This window comes from Lycorma delicatula, chromosome 7 (assembly GCF_047948215.1).
Source record: "Lycorma delicatula isolate Av1 chromosome 7, ASM4794821v1, whole genome shotgun sequence".
NCBI classification, from domain to species: domain Eukaryota; kingdom Metazoa; phylum Arthropoda; class Insecta; order Hemiptera; family Fulgoridae; genus Lycorma; species Lycorma delicatula.
In genome coordinates, this window is record NC_134461.1 from 64,687,689 (window position 1) to 64,708,562 (window position 20,874).

Genomic DNA, 20,874 nt, shown 5'->3' on the forward strand with positions numbered 1-20,874 from the left:
AATGATTTCAACTTTTAAAAATCTTCATTTTAATGGCATTTCCAATAATTTAGAATTTTTTGAAATGTTATTTCAAAACTGTATTAATGTATTTCAATTTATATGTATTTGAAGAAGTTTAGTTGATTTAAACAAATTTTAAATAGAATACACATAAATAATAATTTCTTTAAAAAATATTAATTTCACATGATTATACATTTATTGGTTAATAAATTGTATATCTCTTCTCCAATCTATTTAAAATAGAATTACTCTATTAATAAAATTTTATTTATTTTGTTGTTATTTTATTTGTTGTATACACGCATTTATTTTATTTGTGTTATTTAGTATCGTCTTACATTTAAGTGTGTGTGTGTGTGTGTGTGTGTGTGTGTGTGTGTGTGTGTGTGTGTGTGTGTGTGTGTGTGTGTGTGTGTGTGTGTGTGTGTGCGCACGCGCGTGTGTGTGTGTGTGTATACACATACACACACACTACTTTATTTAGGACACATTTATTTGCACATTTAATTTGCATGTGTATACAAATGCACACACATGCAAAATATGTATATAATCCTACTATGATTGTTATCAAGGTTTTGGCAGATTCCAGGCAAATGTTGGGGCAGTTCCTTATTTTATTCATAAACTACCATATCTACTCATTCCTGAAGTGATCTATATGTGTTATTATATAGCAATCAGAATAAAATATGTATTTATTTACTGATTTCCTACAATTTTAGCTAATTTCAAACTAAAACTACTAAATGAAAATTTACTACTGAAAAACAATCCAGTTTAAAGCTGGCAATGATAACGATATCTCTATTAAAGGCAGTTTCATTATACACTCATTAACATTAAAATTATTTTAAAATAATAATAATTATTGTTTCTATTTCTCAATTGATTAATTTTTATAATTTTTAGAGAGACAGAATATTATTCATCTGAAGACAGAGAAGATAATGAAAAGGAAGCAAAAAAGGTATTTACATCTGTAATTAAAAAACAATTTGAATTAAGGAAAGGATCTACAAATAAAGACGATGATGAATTTCAAATTGAAGCATCAATGTCTAGACTTATATCTGCTTCTAGTACTCAAACAAAAGTTAATGGTCTTACTTTAAAGGTAAAATATTACTTCAACATTTTTTATTATGAAAATATATTCATATTTATACGTTAAAAGAATATAATTTACTATTAACATCTTAATATCTTCCATATTTACAATTTCAAGTAAATATATGATTTTATAATGAAATTTGGAAAATCACATGCTAGTGTCCCTTATATTGTCATTAGAAAACAAATTGATTATATAATTGGACTGTGTTTTTTAATTTCTTGAAACATTATCTAATCTGATTGTATTCATTTGAATTGTAAACCTATCGATTTTGAAATTTATAATGACAAATTTTTACTGAAAATTAAAGTAGCAGTGAAATTTTACTTATGTTCATAGTAATTTGGGAAAATTTGAAAATATTGTAATTGGTTATTCAATAGCTCTTCAAATAAGTACATAAAACCCATATAAAGAATATATAGCTATCAAATAGAATGAATGAAGTGAGTAGCTGCTATGGATTACTACTGAATGTTAGCAAGACAAAATATTTGATAGTAATAGGTGTAGAATCCATGATAGTGACCTTTACATTGGTAAAATTTCTTCATTTTGGAATAGTTTCAAATGTTACATACTTGAATGCTGCTTGTTTGATGATTAGGTTTACTTGTGAGATAAAGAATAGGTTAAAAAAGCCAGATCAGCTTTTCTTTAAGTGAGGAGTATCTTGTGTAACTAAGTTTGAGGAAAATAATATTTAAGTGTTATTTTATCTGTGCTACTGTATGGGGTTAAATTTATCAAAAGTATCATTGAAGAGAATTTAGGCCTTTTAGATGTGGTTCTATCAGCTTCTAATCTCCTACTTAAATCGAAAATCATGGGAAGAAAACCCAAATTCCAGGTCTCAGAATTTCATGATTGAAGAATTTAAGAAAGCGGATTTCCAGGTCAGTCAGCTATATTCTGGTCAGTTGTAGACATAGTTAAAATTATCTATGATGGTTCAATGTTCAATAATGATTACGGTATATAAAGAAGAAAAAAATAAATATTGCTGTTATATAATATGTACCAAGAGCTTTATTATTAAGCAATTGTTGAGGTATTTTTTCTCAGATTCTTTGAGTATGGTTTGAAATTTGATAATATTACTGCAAACAGGAGCCCTGAAAGAAAAAAATATTCAAAACAAAATATATTCATTTCCTTCAAGAAAAATAAATATTTTTTGAAATTTGTCATTGAGGAAGTTTATTGATTGCTGTATTTTTAAGCTATTATTAGTGCTAGTTGAAAGAATTGAAATTTTCAATAATAAATAATGTGGAAAATGTCTCTTAAAAATTTATTATCATTTACATCTTTCCTTTTTCTGTTTAGCCTCTGGAAACACCGTAAGGTATTACTTCAGAGGATGAATGAGGATGATATGTATGAATGTAAATGAAGTGTAGTCTTGTACAGTCTCAGGTCAGACTATACCTGAAATGCGTGTTAATTGAAACCGAACTACCAAAGAACACTGGTAACCACGATCTAGTATTCAAATCCTATCATTTACATCTACATTTAAAGTCAAAATTCCAATTTATTCCTATTATTTATAACAAAGACTGCAAAACATGTCATTTGTTATTCTTGACCCCTTGTGGAAGTGCTTGTATAATTATTGGTTGTAACTTCTGGGAAATATGTACTTTTGTAATCTAGCTGTCAAAGTTATAGCACTCATCAGTTGTAGTGAAAGGAGAGAGTTGGTTAGTTTCTTTGGAATTACATATGCCTTTCAACTAAATTTCACTCATTTTCACTGTGTAGTGTTAATATTTAGCCATTGTATGAAAGGCCAGAGTAAAATGCTTAGATTCAGCAGGATATTTACCTTCAGTCATTATTTAAATTTAAATCTAATCTAGTTTCTGTGCATCATAATTATTAAAAATTATACATCTAAGTATTTTTATTTATAATTTCATTAATAACTGGATAATTTTTTTTTTATTGTTGACAGACTCGAGAAAGTTGTGCTAAATATTTGGGAGAAGTACTTAAGACAAATTACGTGAAATGTCAAATTGTTGATCCTCCAGATAAACCACTTTCAGATGAAGCATTAGAACAAGCAAGTTTAGAATTAGAGTACCAGGCATTTTCAATGAATGTTGCAATTAGTTTATACCGCAGAGCAGTAGCAAAAATGGTAATTTAAAGAAATAAGTCCAAAAATAATCTTACTAATATAGTGTAAAAATATAAATGCATGTGAACACAATATAACCTAACCTAACCAAATACTTTTTGTAGTAAAATACTTAAAAACATGTTATCAAAGAAAAAATTCAACCACATCCTTTTTATTGATTTAAGTTGTTTGTAACTGCTACAAATTATTAGAATTTTATTTGTTTCATCCAATGATTCATTGAAATAATTCCACTATCACAATTCATCATCACCTTATCCTTTTATATAAAACTTTAAAAAAATTCATAGGAAAAGTTAGCATTGTAAAATACTTTGGAAATACATAATAACTGTTAAAAAAATTAATTCAGAATTTTGGTTGGGATCTCTTTCAATCAAATACTGAACTATTCACTCTAATGTATTGATCAAATTTTTGTTAAAATACCTACATAAATGCCCTGAGCATTTTTAGGTGAAAAATGTTGAAGAGAGATGCATTTTTCAGTTTTATTTAAATTTCTTCTGAAATCCTTCTGGGTATCAACTTCTGTTGTATTTGCTACTGCTATATAAGAATCAATTTATTTTATTAAATAAGATTAAATTTTAATCAGACTTTGTGCTTAGAGCCCAGGGATCAGCTGTTTCTGCAATGGAAACAAAAATGTTTCTTTTCCCTTCTGAATCATTACTTTTATTTTTTATTCAACTTTGTCAAACGTTCTAGGCCTAAATTTACCCAGGTAATATTTAATGGGTAAGTGGTAACGCTTTAACAGAAAGAAAATCATATTTTAATTTGCCATTTTTCTTATAGTGATATTTTTAGTTGCTAACTAAATTAAATTTTTTCAAGAGATAACCATGTAGTTGTTGCAAGTGAAATTTAGAAAATAGACTGACTTTTATTTTGTTAATTCTTTTATAAAATTCATGTAAGTTATGCTGAAGATATCTGCTATTTATTTAAAAATTTTCATAAATATTTGTAATTAGGTATACCATAAGTTATGTAAATTTTTGTAGCTGCTGCTATCTTTACTTCAAATACTCACATAACCTAGGTTTTATCTGCTACTTTCTGAGATACATTTTATGTCAATTATTATATTAATTCATGATCTTGATTTATTTACATATTTCCGTAATTATATGAGGGTGGGGTAAAAGTTCTGGGCCTCACACAGAAATGTTATTAGCATGCTTGACTTATCGTTGGCATCGCATGATTCCATTCTTCATTAGTTTACTGTGAGAGTCTCAAGTCACTGTGTCACTTAGTATAGTATTCACAGTCCATCAAAGTGGGGAATTTTTGGAAAATGGAAAAACTGGAAATTTGTGCAGTGATTAAATTTTTTTTTCTGAAAGGCTCAAGTGCAAAGGAAATTCAGCTTAAAATGACATTAGACGACTATTCTCATCAAATGCATTAGTTAAATGCTAGGTTGCAGAGTTTAAAATGGGTTGAGCATGTACTAGTGATGATCCATGCAGTGGATGCTTTTCTGTGAAACTACACGATAATAGAAAACGTACATAAAATCGTTGTGGCAGATTGACGAGTGACAGTAGCAGAGTCTGTAGGCATGTCAACAGAACATGTGCATAATATTTTACACAAACATTTGGGCATGAACAAGCCGTTTGCTAGGTGGGGACCATGTTTGCTCATGCTCAACCAAAAAGAGTGCCAAAAATAATATCATGTGATTGTCTCAAACTCTTTTGATGCAAACCAGAGGAATTTTAACATCAATTTGTGATAGTTGATGAGACTTGGGTTCATCGCTACACTCCTGAGAAAAAACAGCAGTCAAAACAATCGGTTGAAAATGATCAACCTGCTCCAAAAAAAGTGAAAACGACTATATCCTTTAATAAAATTATGGCAACTGTTTTTTTTTGGCCTGCACGTGGGATAATTTTCATTCATTATCTTAAAAAGTGACAATAAATGGCAGTGCGACCCTATTGCAGCATCTTAGTGATGAAAGTAAAAAAAAATGATCACATTTGGCAAAAAGTCTGGCTCCGAGTAACTGTCACTTCTTTCCTAAACCAAAAAAAATGGCTTGGAGGGAAGAGATTTTCAACCAGTAATGGAGTTCTTGCCACTGTAGTTGGTTATATTAAGGAATTGGATAAATCCACTTACTGAACTGACGTATGCACTTTCGTGGACTACTGGGCTAAGTGTGGGCTAAGGTGTAAAGTCACCTTACTGGTGACTGTTGAAAAATAAATCAAAGTGAACCCAGAAAATTTTTTTCTTATCCAGACTTGAAACGTTTTTCCTACCCTCATATACTGCATTGCACAATAATAGCAAAGTCGTGTTTTGAATGAAAATTGTGGAATTTACTTATTGTAACTAAATGCAGTTCTTTATATTTGGAGTGTTCTGGGACATATTTGTCAAACTCCAGGAACTGATTCAGGACACCAAAATGAGCAAAAAAAGTTCATATTGATATAAGTGTTAAGATTCATTTATTTTTTTTGTTTTCTTGCTTGCTCTGTGTAAACATCTGTCATTTTCTTCTTTTCTTCTGTCTTCTTATTTGTTAATGATTTTAATTATTGTTAGAACTATTAATATATGAATACTTACTTTACTTTACAAATTCAACCAACTAACATAAAAATGTGAATGTGCTAGCCAGAAAGTTTAAAATATTTTATAAATGTGTAATTAACTTGAATTCATGATTTAATATAATGTTTAACTAAATTAATGTAAATTGAAATGTGAATAAAGGAAGTATAAAATATCAATTTGTTTATTTATCCGGCAGTTACTTAGCGTATACTGTTACCACAACCAACAAATTGCTTCACGGCTGGAATTGCTGTACATTATTTTTGGTCATTAGGGACCAAATGGCGGTATCTTAATTTTTTAATCTTCAATATTTTTTGTAATTAGTATGCTTTCGCACTGTAATGCAAGGAGAAAATTTTTATTATTATTTTATTTATATTAAGTTACTATTGTTATTTATTATTAATAATTTGTATTACTTTTAGTAGAGGAAATAAAAACAGGGAAAAAATATCTTTCATTATGAAAGCATACTGCCAGGTTAACTGTCTGCAATAACTCGATTGAATGTCAACAGATTTTTACAAATGAGGTCTTATTTTGTTAAAAATAAAATGCTTAATAAATTTTGTAAAAGTAAAAGTTTGATCAAACAAATAATTAAAAAAATATTGAAGATTAAAAAATTTACATGTCCGCCATTTTAAAATTTTTGAAGGTGACATTTTCAAAATGTTTTGTTTTGTAGAACAATTTACTAGTCTTAGATTTTCCAAATTTAATTAAAGTAGATTTACCTGTCCATGAGAAATAATTTTTTTGTTGAAAATCACAAAATAGCATTCAGAAGGAAAACAAAGCAAAATAGGACTGATGTCCATATGAACATTTTTGCTGATTTTGGTGTCCTGAATCAGTTCTTGAAGTTCAACGAATACTTCCCGGAACATTCTGTGTATCCTAAATCATATCTGTCTTCTATGTCTGTATTCCAAATGTTTATTAGTGGACTACTAACTTTCAATAAAAAATATTTATTTTCATTTTCTCACCTAGGCAAACTTAATGAAAGGGAATAGCGAAAAGAAAATAGTGAATAAATTTAGACTAATTCCAGTTTTCATTAGTTTTTTTTTTAATGTAAATTATGTTAAGCAAAAAAAAAGCACAGAAAAAATTTGAAACAACTCTCTTAGGAAGTTTTCTTTTAATTCTAATCCTTTGTTTAGCCCAGCTGTTTGTATGATTTACTGGTTGATTCAGATTTTAGCATAAAGTTTCAAATTATGAAAATTAAAGAAAGTAGAATCTTTCTAAATAAAGATAATAAGGATAAATAAGGATGGTGTGTGCGTTTGTTTGTTTGTTGTGTGTACTCACATTTTTATTTTAAAGGCTATTGGCACAAGGCAGACCAATGGTGGTATACCGGGCAGCTGCACACAGCGCATGAACAGTTCATTCGTTTGAATGATTTATATACTTCTCAAACAATTTATTCATTTAAACGATTTATACTTCTCAAACAATTCATTCCTTCAAACGATTTATACTTCTTGATACGAATGATTTATCTAAAATGAGTTTTGGGGATAAAAAAGGGAAAAGAGCTGTGTTAAAAAATCTCAACTCAAGAAACAGCTAAATATGTTCAGGATTTTGAAGCTTTTCGATGTAAAAGTTTTTGTTCTTGTTAGTACTCTAGATTCATGAACATTATTTAGTTACATGGCAAAAACATTTAACTAAATCATGTGTAATGAAACGTAAACCATTTTCATGGTGGGCCATAGGCTCGTATTTTTCCTAATTCTAAATTACTTCATTTTTTTTTAATTGAAATTTCAGATAGAATTTCTTTTCCTCTGTTGCAAAAACATGTTTTTTTACTTACCAGGGATGGATGTTAGGGAAAGTTTTATGAGACAGAAAATTTTAAACAATGTTCATACAAACCTTTTTTGGGGGAATTTTAAATTAGTGTAATTTTCTAAGTAATGATACTAGAGGAGCATTAGATAATTCAGCTTTTTCAATTGTAATTGAATCCTTTTGTTGGAGTTTGGATTAGAACTTTTGCAATTTCCCAAATTTATTTTGTTGATCAGCGAGCCAAGTAGAACCAGATATAGGATTAAGTACTGTTGACTTTCCAATAAAATCTTTTGGAAAACCTTAACAAAAATTTTATAAAAGTAGATTATTCAAAGAAAAAAGAAAACTAACTAAAAATTTAACAGTACTTTGGAGCCTGAGGCTTTTATGTCTTCATCAGAATTCTGAGGAGTATTTAAAAAATAATAATTACAGATACTGTACTATTAACGTATAATAATCTAGGTATTCTAATAAAAGCTTCAGATTTATAGCAAAAGTTTTTGTTTTGTTTTTATTATTATAATCTTAGACATATTTTTTATGATATTTTAATAAAGATTATGAGATTATTTAACTTTATAAAAATCTTTAAATAAAACCTTATCTCAACTGCAACTCTTGAAACTTATATCATTAATAGGTTTTATAAAGTAGTTTAGTTATGTTATGTTTATGACTATTATCATAATAAACTTCTAATGGAAATTATTTAAAGGTATTAAGTAAAAATAATTTCAATGTGTTAAAACATGGAAATGTGATAATACCTTATTAGGTCAACAGAACTTTTGACCAGCAATTTGAGAAATCTATTCTTAGGGTTGAAGAAGATAAGGCTCAACCCAATAGTAGGACTGAAGGTTAACTTATGTACAACTGAATTTGTACATAATGTGTAAACACCAACATTGGTCTTTTTGGTCACTGTAAATGTGTATGTACATTTTACGATATGATTTCTATATAAAAGCATTAATTTATTTTTTCCTTACAGGCTGCTGATGTAAAAAAGTGCACAAAAGAAATGTCATTATATACATTTTTGAAATCATATGAATACGTTAAACCCACGCCCAGTTCTGAATCAGAAAGTATGAAATCAAATACAAGTAATAATAAAAATATAACCAAACAATTAATAAACAATAATTTTTCAAAATCGTCATCTTCAAAATTTATTAAAAATTCTTCTATAGTTTTAGCATCTGAACTTCTTCCTTCAAGTTTAATTAAAAAAAATAGAAAAACTGGTATTAAAAGAGAATCATTATTTCAGAGTGCAATGGAAAAATATCTTAAAAAGAAAAATGATGAAAATTTTGAAGATTCAAATGAAGAAAAATTAATAGATGATGATGATAAAAGCAGCGAGGAAGATGTTGACCCAGACTTTACTTCATGTCTTGATAATTTGCCATCAAAATCAAATAATGATTATACTATAAATGATTATAATAATGAGTATGATATTGAATCGGTGAAGTCTGATATTAATGATGATGATGATGATGATGAAGACATTGATCCAGATTTTACATCGTGTATTAATAATTTAACAGCTGATTACGAAGGTAAAAAATCAAATGACAGTGCTTCAGAAAAAATAAAGTTTGTTGGTTTTCAAAAATGCTCAGATTTAGTAACTATAAAAAATTCCATAAATTCAGATGAAAAAAGTGATGTTCAAAGTAAATCAGGTTTACATGTTAATAATTTACGTGCACTTCATTTCGGTTTTAAGCCGCCTTTTAAATCTAATACAAAAGATGAAAGCTCATGTGATGTTAAACCAGATGAATCTATTGTGAATGAGATCGATGATGATGTCATAATAAACTCTGATAAAGAGAAAAGTTTATCAAGAATTTTTAGCTACGATACTGAAGAGAAGAATATAGATGATTGTAAAACAAAGAATGAGGATGATTGTTTGAATAAAAATATAATTGATGATGATAAAATAGAGGTTTTAAATAAGTGTTCATCAACAATAAAATTGGTTTGCGTTATTAATGACAGCGACATAGAAGGACAACCATTGGAAGTTAATGTAAAATCAAAGCTTTGTGAAGATTCAGATGAAAACTTCATTAATGAAAATATTATAAATGACAATTATACATTCAAAAAAGAATGTGAAAGCAAAGAATTAGATATTTTTGAAACGGGTAAAAGTAATATTGAATTGAAAAAAATAAAAACAAAAATTAAAACTTATTATGAAACGCCTGATATAATTAAAGAGAAAGGTGATTTTTCAGTTGAACTTGATGCAGGGAAATTTAAAAATATTCATAACTCACCAAAGAATACAAAATTAGAATCTAGTAAACATAAAGAAAAACTGGATAAAGTGAACAAAGATGAAAGATCAAAAGATACAGGGAAAATAGATACAGAAAAATTAAATTTTGATAAGAATATCTCAAAAAATGTAATTCCTGTCAAAAATGTTAAAGCAAAAAGAAAATATTGTGAACTTTTTGGAGAATCTGATGATGAGACTGAAGACCAAATAGAAATAAAGAAAGAAAAAAAAATAAACCATGTTAAAAATAATCTAAGTGAGCCACCTTATACTCACATGTCTGAAAAAGATGTATATTATTACATAAAACTAAAAGATAAAAAAGAATCTGATAGTAAAATAGATAGCATATCAGTGAAAGAAAAAGTACTTTCAAGGACTGATGACAATTGTATTGATAATGAAAATAAAAATCAAAAATCAAAAAAAGAGATGTCAGATACTGTTATTAAATATTTAATGCCATTCTATAAACAGAAGAAGATTGCTTCTAAAGATTTATTTAAATACATCGCTAGAAATCTTGTACACAAAGCTCTTGGTGATAAAAGCATTAATGGTAAGTTTTTTTTTTTTTTGTGTGGTGATTGAATAGAAATAAATATTCACCTGTGTGAGTCTAATTGCATCTAATTGTAGACTTATAAATGCTACTTAGTGTCAAAGTTTGAGATCGTGTCTGTAAATCATATTTCATTGGCACAAACCTATTTTCCTAAGATTTGACATTAGTTAATTAAAAAAATTAATTTACTTGCTTTTTGATTATAATAGCGAAAAGTATCAAACTACTACAGTCTACATTTACTTTCAAATTAATTTAAGGATTAAAACAGGTGTGTATGTTAAAAATTCCTACAAACAAAAATTGAATTTTGTAAATATAGCACTTTGGTAAATTAAAATTTAATATTAAAATCACTGTACCAGTCAATTAGTATATTTCCTCCAATGTTTTCAGCTATCATCACGAGGATAATTCTTCATATAAATTAATATTAAAATATAATGTATAAATAAAATTTGTAAGTAAAATCAATCGACAAAATCACAACAACTGATTGTCAATAAAATAAAAATAACGTTTGTTTTGTAAGTATGTCACTGTTATGATTATTGTGGAGTGGGGAAGGTAGTCAAGTTAGCCAACCTAACAAATGTTGTTCATCACTTGCTTGTACAAATTATCTTCCTCGAATTGAATCTGTTCATTAATTAATTTATTATTATATATGTGAAATTTCTCAAGATTATTAGTGTTATAAAAATTACTGAAATAATTTAATACTTCAATAAATTTATTAGGATTATATCTATGTATAGTTTCCGAGATATGTTTTGCAAAATTTGAATGATCTTTATAGCCTTTATTAAACAATTGATGTGTTCTTTGGCTCGTAGAAAACAAATGATGAATCATACTGATAAACTCCAAAATTGCATACTCATATTTTAAGTTATATGCACCTTGTTTATTTAAATTTTTTTTTTGTTGGAATTTAAAATTTTAGTTGAATTCTTGTTATTTATAAAATTTCAAATTTTTTTATTTGTAGTATATGTTGTTTTTAAATTGAATGATTTATAGATTTTAGCGAAGTTTCTATAGTATGGATTGAATAGTATGGATTTTTATATATTCTTTTTCTAAATTATGAAGTAGTTTTATATTTTCTCTTACATACAATTATTTTTTATTTAAAAATATAATATGTCTATTAAATGATTATTATATCCATTTAATGTTGCGATGTACTTAATAGTTTCAATCTGATGTTTAATTTTAGTGTGTTATGCTTAAGATATTTAATTGCCCCGTAGATGAAAGAATTAAAAGTAGCCACCTTTTCATTCCATGGATGAAATGATTTACAATAGCATACATAACAACAAAGATAATTTAGAGGAAATGTACTAACTGATTGGTAAGGTGATTTCAATATTATATTTAAACGCAAAATTGCTTCACTATATGCATTTTCAACTGATTCATAAAGTGGATGATTCATTAATTTGTAATTTGTATGTTGAATACTGTTGATATGAATGATAATGTTTCAAATTAATATTTTTCTTCTTTATCTGATCTATAACTTTCAAATAAATAATTTATTATGTTACCCATAAGATTATCAGGTTAGTCATTTCTTATCTACGTATATTTTTAACCAATTTATTGATCTTTAACCAAAAAATAGGATCCTAGCCCTCAATGCGTTTTAAAAAAATGTAAAAATATTATTGATAAATTTGTGTTTTTTCCAGATTGAAGTAAAAAATGATTATTCAGACATTATTATTTTATATCTGCTTACCTGTCATTTATTTATGTCATACATTTCACCCTCATCTTTTAGAGAAAATTGTTCTTCCCTGAAATAAAAAAAAAAGCTTTTTAATTTACAAATAGTAATATATGGATTCTTGGTTTTAACATTATTTTAAGAAATCCAAGAGTTGTAGTAAATATGATTAGAAATGGAATATAAGAATTAAGGAATATTCTGTTTTTAATTATTGTATTTCATGATTACTGTGAGTGTAAATCTCTTAATGTTGCTGTAAATTATAATATTTATTTAATATTTTTAAATGTACTACATTAACTTGTTCTTAATCACTTTAAAAGTGATTAAGCAATTTATGTGTTAAATTTATCTATTAAATTGTTGGATTTCACACAAACGACAAGTGACGTCTTTCTTGATCCCTTTATATTGCTTATATATTTTTTATCATACGATTATAATTAACATATCTTTTAAAAACTAAAATTAAATTCTTTTCAGATATTTATTAGAAATATTGAAACAAAATAACAAAACAAAACAGTAGACATTTGTCAACTATAATATAATCTCTACAACACTTTACTGCTTTGTTTTCTTACATTAATTTATGTTTCTTTGTGCAATTAATAAAAAAGTAGCTTTAATAACAAATAACTTACATATTAAAATTTAATTTGCTATTATAAATTCATATATAACCTTTAGTAGTATGATTACACTAATTCAAAATGTATTAAATTATGCTATTATTAATACATTAATTAATTATATAATGTATTAAATTAATACTATTTTAAATTGTTTTGCAATAAACCTGTTTTAAATCTCAGAACTAATTAAATTAAAATTTCTAACTATAGTTGTACAGCAAATGTTTTTTGTTTGAAATAGTATAGAAATAATTAACATGCAATATTTTATAAGATCAAGTCATATAAATTAAAACTTAATATAATGTTTCGCTAACTTAATATTTTATTTAAAGTTGGCATTAGAGAAAATTAAAATATATATTTGAAATTTTTCAGATAAGTTTTCAAACAATTGTGTTTTTTTATACTTTGTGATTGAATGACCAAACACCGTTGGTATGAATGTAGTAATGTTGACACAATGTATGGGCAAGTGGATATAGCCACATGTAGGAGATCACACTAAGACTAGTTGCACTTAGACAGTTTACTTATTTGTGGCTCAGAACCTTTTAATCTAGATTTTTAAAACTATTATCTGAAATCAGTCTAGTTCAAATACTTTGAAAAATGGGATAATCAGATATGTATTAACTTATGAAAATTAAGAATAAATGTTTTAAAAATTTGAGAATGCATTTAAACCTGCATTATTTTCAAAACAGTAATACAACCAAACTGTTATAACCTAGGAGTCATTCTATTTGATATTTTAATGCATCATACCAACATGTGTGCTCTGCTGCAGTTTGGCACTCTAATTAATTATATATAATAATATAAATTAATGTGTTTAAAATTAAATTGTTACAGGTGAAAGTAGTGTGAAATGTTTAGTCGATAATTTTTTCAAAAGCTCCAAATGCTACGTAAGTGAAGATGAAGTTAATAAATCACTGACATTGATAATAACCCATTGATAAAAATAACTGGTTGACTTTATCAATATACAGGATGATAAAGTTCCTTATATATTCTGTGATATTTTTTTTATAATTTCCGAGTTTATTTATTTTATGAATTATTTCAGTACATAGAAATTTTATATTTGTATTTGTGATTTTATTCTTGTTTGTTTTCTCACTCTAGGCGTTTATTTCTTGCTAGGTAATATTAGAATGAGCAAAGACAAAATAAGTAATACTTTTTGCCAATTAATATTAGAATGAGTAAAGACAATGTAAGTTTTTGCATGCAGCACTTTATAAGGAAATGCAAGTAAATTATTGTAGAATAGAAAAGTAACTAAATATTTTTAAGCTTAACTGTGTCTATAATTTAATTAGATTTTTTTTTCATAGTGTATACATAAGTATATCTAGTTACTACTAATAGTTCATCTTGGGAAATAGCATCACAGAAAAATTATCAAAATAAATGTTCGTACATAAAATTATATTTAGTAAAGTGGTTCCTACATAATATCAAAAGTAACACTATGCAAATCACTTTTTATCATGTTATGAAAAGGTAAATGTTGATCAATACATTTTTAACAGCATATAAAACTTGATTTATTCATAATATCAATGAAAATAAACATTTTTTAATTAGATTAATTAATATAAAAATTTCATTTGACTGAAAGGCACCTACATATCCAGGGATGTATATGAAATTTTCTTCATTCTCTTCCTAATCAGAATTATAAAGCATAAAAATCACTTGAAATTTAATCATTCATTAGGGGCTTTGGTAGTTAATATATAGTTAACACTTATCATCATTTATTATAAGTAAAATAAAAAAAAAGTGCATGAAGCTGAAATTAATCACTGGAAACTAAAAGTTACTACTGTATTTGTTTTACTGAATTTCAAGATTTACTGTATTTGTTTTTAAAAAATACAAATAGTTTATTTTCAGTAGTTTGTAATCATCTTATCTGTAAAATTATGGTAAACTTAAAAAATAAATAAATGTATACTATGTCAAGAAGAGAGTGAAACATTCTCATTAGTAATGAGATATAAACATTCTCATTACTAATAATATTGAAACGTAGTTGATATATGGCCACACCACTGGTGGCCACAAGTTATCTACGACATAAATAAATGGTTTAATGAACAATTTGTCATTACGATTAATAATTTTTTTTTAATGTGCATTTTACATCAACAAAACAATTTAAAACATAACATTTAAAAGAAAATAGTAAACCCGTAATTACATACATTAAGTCATACTAAGTCAGTTCATTTTTGTGTCATCTTTATTGGCACTTATTTAAATTAAATGTGTGTTTTTCCTCCTATTTGCTCTGCACATAGTTTTTAACAAGTATTTTAATTCCTTCCTAAAGAAACTTTTCAATTCTGTTGTATAGGCAGTTTTACATTGGGTCAACAAGATGAAAATCATTTGACACTGGGTTAGAATTCTGGGGTGGATAGTCTAGCAGCTCAAAACCTAGATCTTGAAGGCAAAGGATTGTTTTGTTGGCTTCACAAGATTGACATTATCTTGAAACAAAATCTCACCTTTAGAAAGTTATTATGCCTTTTGGATATGATTTTTCCCTTCATTAATTGCAACAGCTCACCTTTAGGTGATTTGAATAAAACTTGAACCTTTCACAACCCAGAGTACAGTCATCAACTTTCCTTTAGATGTGTTAGTTTTGAATTATTTTGCTGTAGGAGATTTCTACACTAAAAGTATCACTTATTCTTGAGTTCAAATTGATGGACCCTTCTCATCATTGGTTATTATAAATTTCAGAAATGACTCTCCTTCATCTTCATTAACTTTTCAAAGTTTCTGGGAGGTTTTAAAATAATTATCTTTGTGAATTTCTGTAAGTTGACGTGGGACCAAGTGAGTACAACGTCTTTGAAAGTTTAAATGGTCATGGGTGATTGAAATTGCTGAACCATAACTTAAATTTAACTCTTACAGTTTCATCTAATTTAATCCATTAATTATTCTGAATCATTAATTTAATTAATTTAGTATTGACATTATTCTTTGAAATGGAAGGCATTTTCATTGTTATTACAGAAAGATATCCCACCTTATATAAAATAATCAATCCGTTTGTAAATTTTGCTTCAACTCGCATAACTCTCTCTCCATATTTTTGTGTTTCATTCTACAAAAAATATCTGCTGGTTTCATCCCTTCTGAATTTGAAAACACTCATTTTAAATTGATTTTTAAACAACCACAAACAGGTTACAATGAAACAATACTTTCAATGAATAAATGATATAAAATTGCAATTTATAGCAGAACAGTCAGTGACATGTGGTTGAGAGGGAAATAAAAAATTGTTTTTCTTTTTAACTAACATACAATAGTGTGCAAATTAATCTGAACAAAAAAGGATTTTTTTTGTTTATTTCTATGTGCAGCTACATTGCTTGACCACACTCATTCTTTAGATTGTCTGTGTAGTGTGAAGTTATTGTTCTTTGGTTATTTAAAAATTTTTATGTTATAAGTAGTGTTTTGTGAAAGTTTATTACATTTTTAATTACAAAATCATACTTTTTTTTTTTTTTTGTGTTTAATAATGGACATAACTCCAAGAAAGCATTCAAAAATTGTTTCTCTTTCTGAGCATACCACTATGACAGAAGTAGCTTCCAAATGTGATGTACTAGGGACAATGAATGCTATTTTAAAACAGTTTAAAGAAACTGGTTCCTTTTAATCTTAAAGGAAAGGCAAATGTGGCTTTAAAAGAAAAATTATTCCAACACAGAATCGATAATTTGTGAGAAAAAGGAAACCTGATGATCCAAAATTATCTGCTGAGGACTTAAATCGAGAATTAGCAGTCAGTGGAATAGATTTAAAAGTGACAATTGCTAGATGCCGACTTCTTGCAGCTAGATGGAAAGCTTATCAGCCAGCTAAAAAAGCAGCTTTTAATACAAGCAATGTGTAAAAAAGGCTCTTGTGGGCTCAACTGCATAAAAGAAGACTGGAAAAAACTTTTTTCTGGCGAATTACATTTTTATGTTCAGGGGAAAAGGGGTTCCATACATTAGAAAAGCATCAGATGAAAATAAATCACTGGCTCATTTATTCAGCAACTAGTTTATCCAACCCCAGAAAAATACCTTCACGTTTGAAAGTCCTTTTTCATTACTTCCAGTAGATGGTACGTTGAAAAGTAAAGGATATATCAAGATTCTGAAGGAAAGGTTTGTAATACAACTTCAAAACAGATTCCCACAAGGCAACAGAGTGTTCTAATAAGATTTGGCACCTTCCAAAAGTGGAAAAGATTATTGAAGAGTGAGTGCTTCTGTGGCCAGGCAACTCCCCAGAATTAAACCCAGTTGAACATTTTTGGGCAATAGTCAAAAAACAACTCTCAAAAATGAATTGCACCACAAAAATTGACCTCATTAAAGCAATAATATTGGTATGATGAAGAAAACAAAAAAAATGTGTAGTATACTTATTAAGTGATGTCAAGACATGTACGTGAAGTGATTAAGAATAAAGGAGGACATGTTAATTACTAAATATTTTCAAATTGTGTAGATATGATTTTTTTCTAGATAGAGTTACTTTTTAATAAAAAAATATCTGTGTTCGGAATAATTTGCATGCTGTAAATATATATGTATATATTTATAATATATATTAGTAAAAAAATGAATCATTTTACAGTATACTTAACAGCTTTAGTAAGAACACAGCAATAAGCGAGTCAACATTGTGCCTGAACTTTAACATTTGAACAAAAAACATGTTAGATAATAAGATATTTAATTACATGAACTAAATAAAAGTAGGTTATATCTGATTTAGTTTAGAATTTTAGGAACATGTGATTCATTCACCATCATTTATTTATAGTTGCTGGTAGATATATGTGGTGACTTCTAATAATAAATTCATGGCCTATTAGATATACATTTATTACCAGAAGTACTGGTATACATACCTAATTAGAATGTGAAATGAAATCAGAAGAGGAAATCTGCCATTTATATCAGTTTTCAGGAAACTAATTTTTAAGGAATTTCAGATCTTAAGAACCATCAGGTTATAAATGGTTGTCTCACTTTCCACTTACGAGTTTTTTTTGTTTTTTTTTATTGTAATGAGATTTCATAAAATAAAATGAAGATAAATGAAATAACTTCTGTTTTCCTTGGCATAAGTGATTTTATTTGATGTTTCATCCTTATAAAATTTTACAAACAAAAACAATTTTTTAAATTTATAAACATTTTTTCAATTTTATTTTTTTTAAACTTTATAACATTTTTATAAATTATTCTCTAAAGTTGATGTACCCAATTAATTATATTTTACTGTTATATTTTTCAATTTGATTTTTATTTAGCATATTATAATACTTTGAAAAGCACTTGCATAATTTTCGGTTATTTTCATTTCATTCATTCATTCATAGTGTTCTGCCATTAGGGCAGTTACTGTCAGGGCTGCTGCCCTCCACTTTGTTCTATCCTTTACTAACCTGTTTGTTTCAGCATATTTTCTCTTTTCCATAATCCCATCAATCATTTCAAATTTTTTTCTTCCTCTTGCTTTCCTTCCATTCACTGAGCCCCTTCTATCACATCCACTAATAAGCACCTTCTTCTCATACAATGTCCTAGCCAGTTCCTTTTCCATATTTAAAATTTAGTTTGTTTAAAAATTTTAGATATCTTATGGTTTGTTTGTCTCCATGGTTAAATATGATGAGGGTTTGTCCCCAAAGGTTAAATATTAGACAATATATCGTGAAATAAACAGTGACTTTTCCATAAAATTTTATTAATTTTATTAATAAATAATATTATTCACTTCTTAAAAAAATTCGTATGAAGTATCATTTGTATTGCAGTATTTTTCAGTTTTTAATTTGTCCTTAATAAATAGTGAGTAAATATAGAAAAAAGAATCTATTTTGTGCCTATAATTAGATTTGTAATTAAAAGAATAAGTCCTGTAATATGCAGTAAATATGAGAACCTATTTATTAATTACATTTACTAGTTATTCTTAGATTATTATTAAAAATTACAAAATAACATTGAAATTTTCAGTAGAAATAGCATTATTAATTCGTATTAGAAAAAATGATTCTAACTTTATTAGATTGAGTGCTATTTAATTATATATTTTTAAGTTTGTTTAATTAATATTATTTTGTTTTAAACCTAATTAAGTTTTAAGGGCTATCAAATGTCAAGCATAATTTGGTAAGTTGGGATTAAAGATTGGAATGTTTTTTTATTAATTATCATGAATAAAAATTTTATCCTAAGAAAATAATATAGTTAGTATTAATTTTCATACCATAATTAGCCATTTTTATGTTACTAGTTGATATTAGCATAAAGGTTTATTCTATGGCTGAAAAAAAATTTTACCATGTTGCCTGCCTTGTGATACGTTAATGAGTTAACTCTTGACTATGGGTCTTGTGAACCAACAGTGGATCACAAATGAATGTATGTTTCCAACCCATTTGCCACAATACTGTGTCGTAATTCAATGCATTACATTATATCATTTGAAAGTTATGGCTTCACAGAATAGCACTGTTCATTTAGTTTGCTTTCATCAATCTTCATTTATATTTATATAAATTTATATTTATATTAGATTTATATAGATTTATATTTCTCATGTTAATTTATTGGCTAATTTGGCAGATTTAAGTGCTTTAAATTTAGAATTTAATAAAGTAACAGAAACATGTTATGCTACATGTCTTCTTGTTAATTCTGACATGTTATTATTTTTCTTAATTATGATTTAATTTGTTTACATTAAAGTAATTATCTTTAAAAGTTATTAAATGCTATGTTATATAACTATTTTTTAATTTTATCACTTTTATGTGAAATTGTAATTTTCCACCAGGTAGATTTTTAAAAATTTATTTATCATTTTAATAAATTATATGAACCAAAACAGAATCAGACGGACTCCAACAAAGAAGAATTTCCTAAGGCTGCATAATAAATACCCTTTTATAGATAAAAAAGTTTGTATGAAATATCAGTTTTAAGAAGTTAAAGGAGGATACACCAATATTTAGAATTTAAGATAAAAATATTTTGAAGAGGAAAATATTTGCAAATATTTTTTGGCAGTCAACATGATATATATACTCATAATGTGCATAAGAAAAATGTTAAAAATTAGAGTTTATTTCAGCTTGTAAATATTATAACTTGTTTTACTTATTGTGTGTGTTTTTTATTAAAGAAAAATTGATAAAATTATGTTGTTTCTTTAATCTGAAATTACCTTTTACTTGTTACTAGAGAAATCTCAACTGTTAAAAAAAAAAACTTAACAGAGGAAAATTTCCTTATCCTCTCTGCCAGTGGAAGCTTCTCATCCATTGTACATCCTTTGTTTTTTACCGGGCCTAGGATAAATAAATAAATTTTATTTTTTTTGGATCTGTCAAAATAATACATTATAATAGATTATGTGATTAAAAGATAAATAATAACTATAAAAAACAGATTATTGGATAAAAAGTTGATGTGATTAATGTCTATATTGATTTTATAAATGGTAAGATAATATGTTAAATAAATGAGATAATGTTATCGTAAATATGTTAAATATAAACAATTACAAAATAACTCCCAGTTCAGCAATCCAATTAAAAGTTATTTTGAGCACATATTTATATATATATATATATATATACACACACATATATATTTTGAATGAGATACAGATAAATTGTATGTTTTTTCTCTCAATATCATTTAAAAATTCATTGACAGATTAATATGGTTTCATTAAAATAAAATTGTTAATTGTATTTTAAATAAATTGGCCTATGATTTTTTAAATTAACTGTTGAACCTTAAGATAGCTAGGGAATACTGTAGCGGAAAGATTCATTAATTAAACTTATAGGGGATAACCATATTATCATCTATGACTTCTTTTAAATT

At 26.7% G+C, this 20,874-nt stretch overlaps 1 protein-coding gene across 2 annotated transcripts in view; it reads left to right on the forward strand.

Annotated features, from left to right (window-relative positions):
- RecQ5 (RecQ5 helicase) overlaps window positions 1–20,173 on the forward strand; it is a 47,540-nt gene extending 27,367 nt beyond the window's left edge. Inside the window, exons 10-13 of one of the 2 annotated variants that reach the window (XM_075370512.1) lie at window positions 919–1,123; window positions 3,084–3,272; window positions 8,677–10,549; window positions 13,787–20,173. In XM_075370512.1, the coding sequence (XP_075226627.1) occupies window positions 919–1,123; window positions 3,084–3,272; window positions 8,677–10,549; window positions 13,787–13,893 (2,374 nt within the window). In that variant the 3' untranslated portion in view covers window positions 13,894–20,173. Of the gene's footprint in view, window positions 1–918; window positions 1,124–3,083; window positions 3,273–8,676; window positions 10,550–13,786 lie in introns of those variants that run through there. The other variant, XM_075370513.1, reaches the window with a different exon arrangement.
- Window positions 20,174–20,874: the final 701 nt, after the last annotated feature.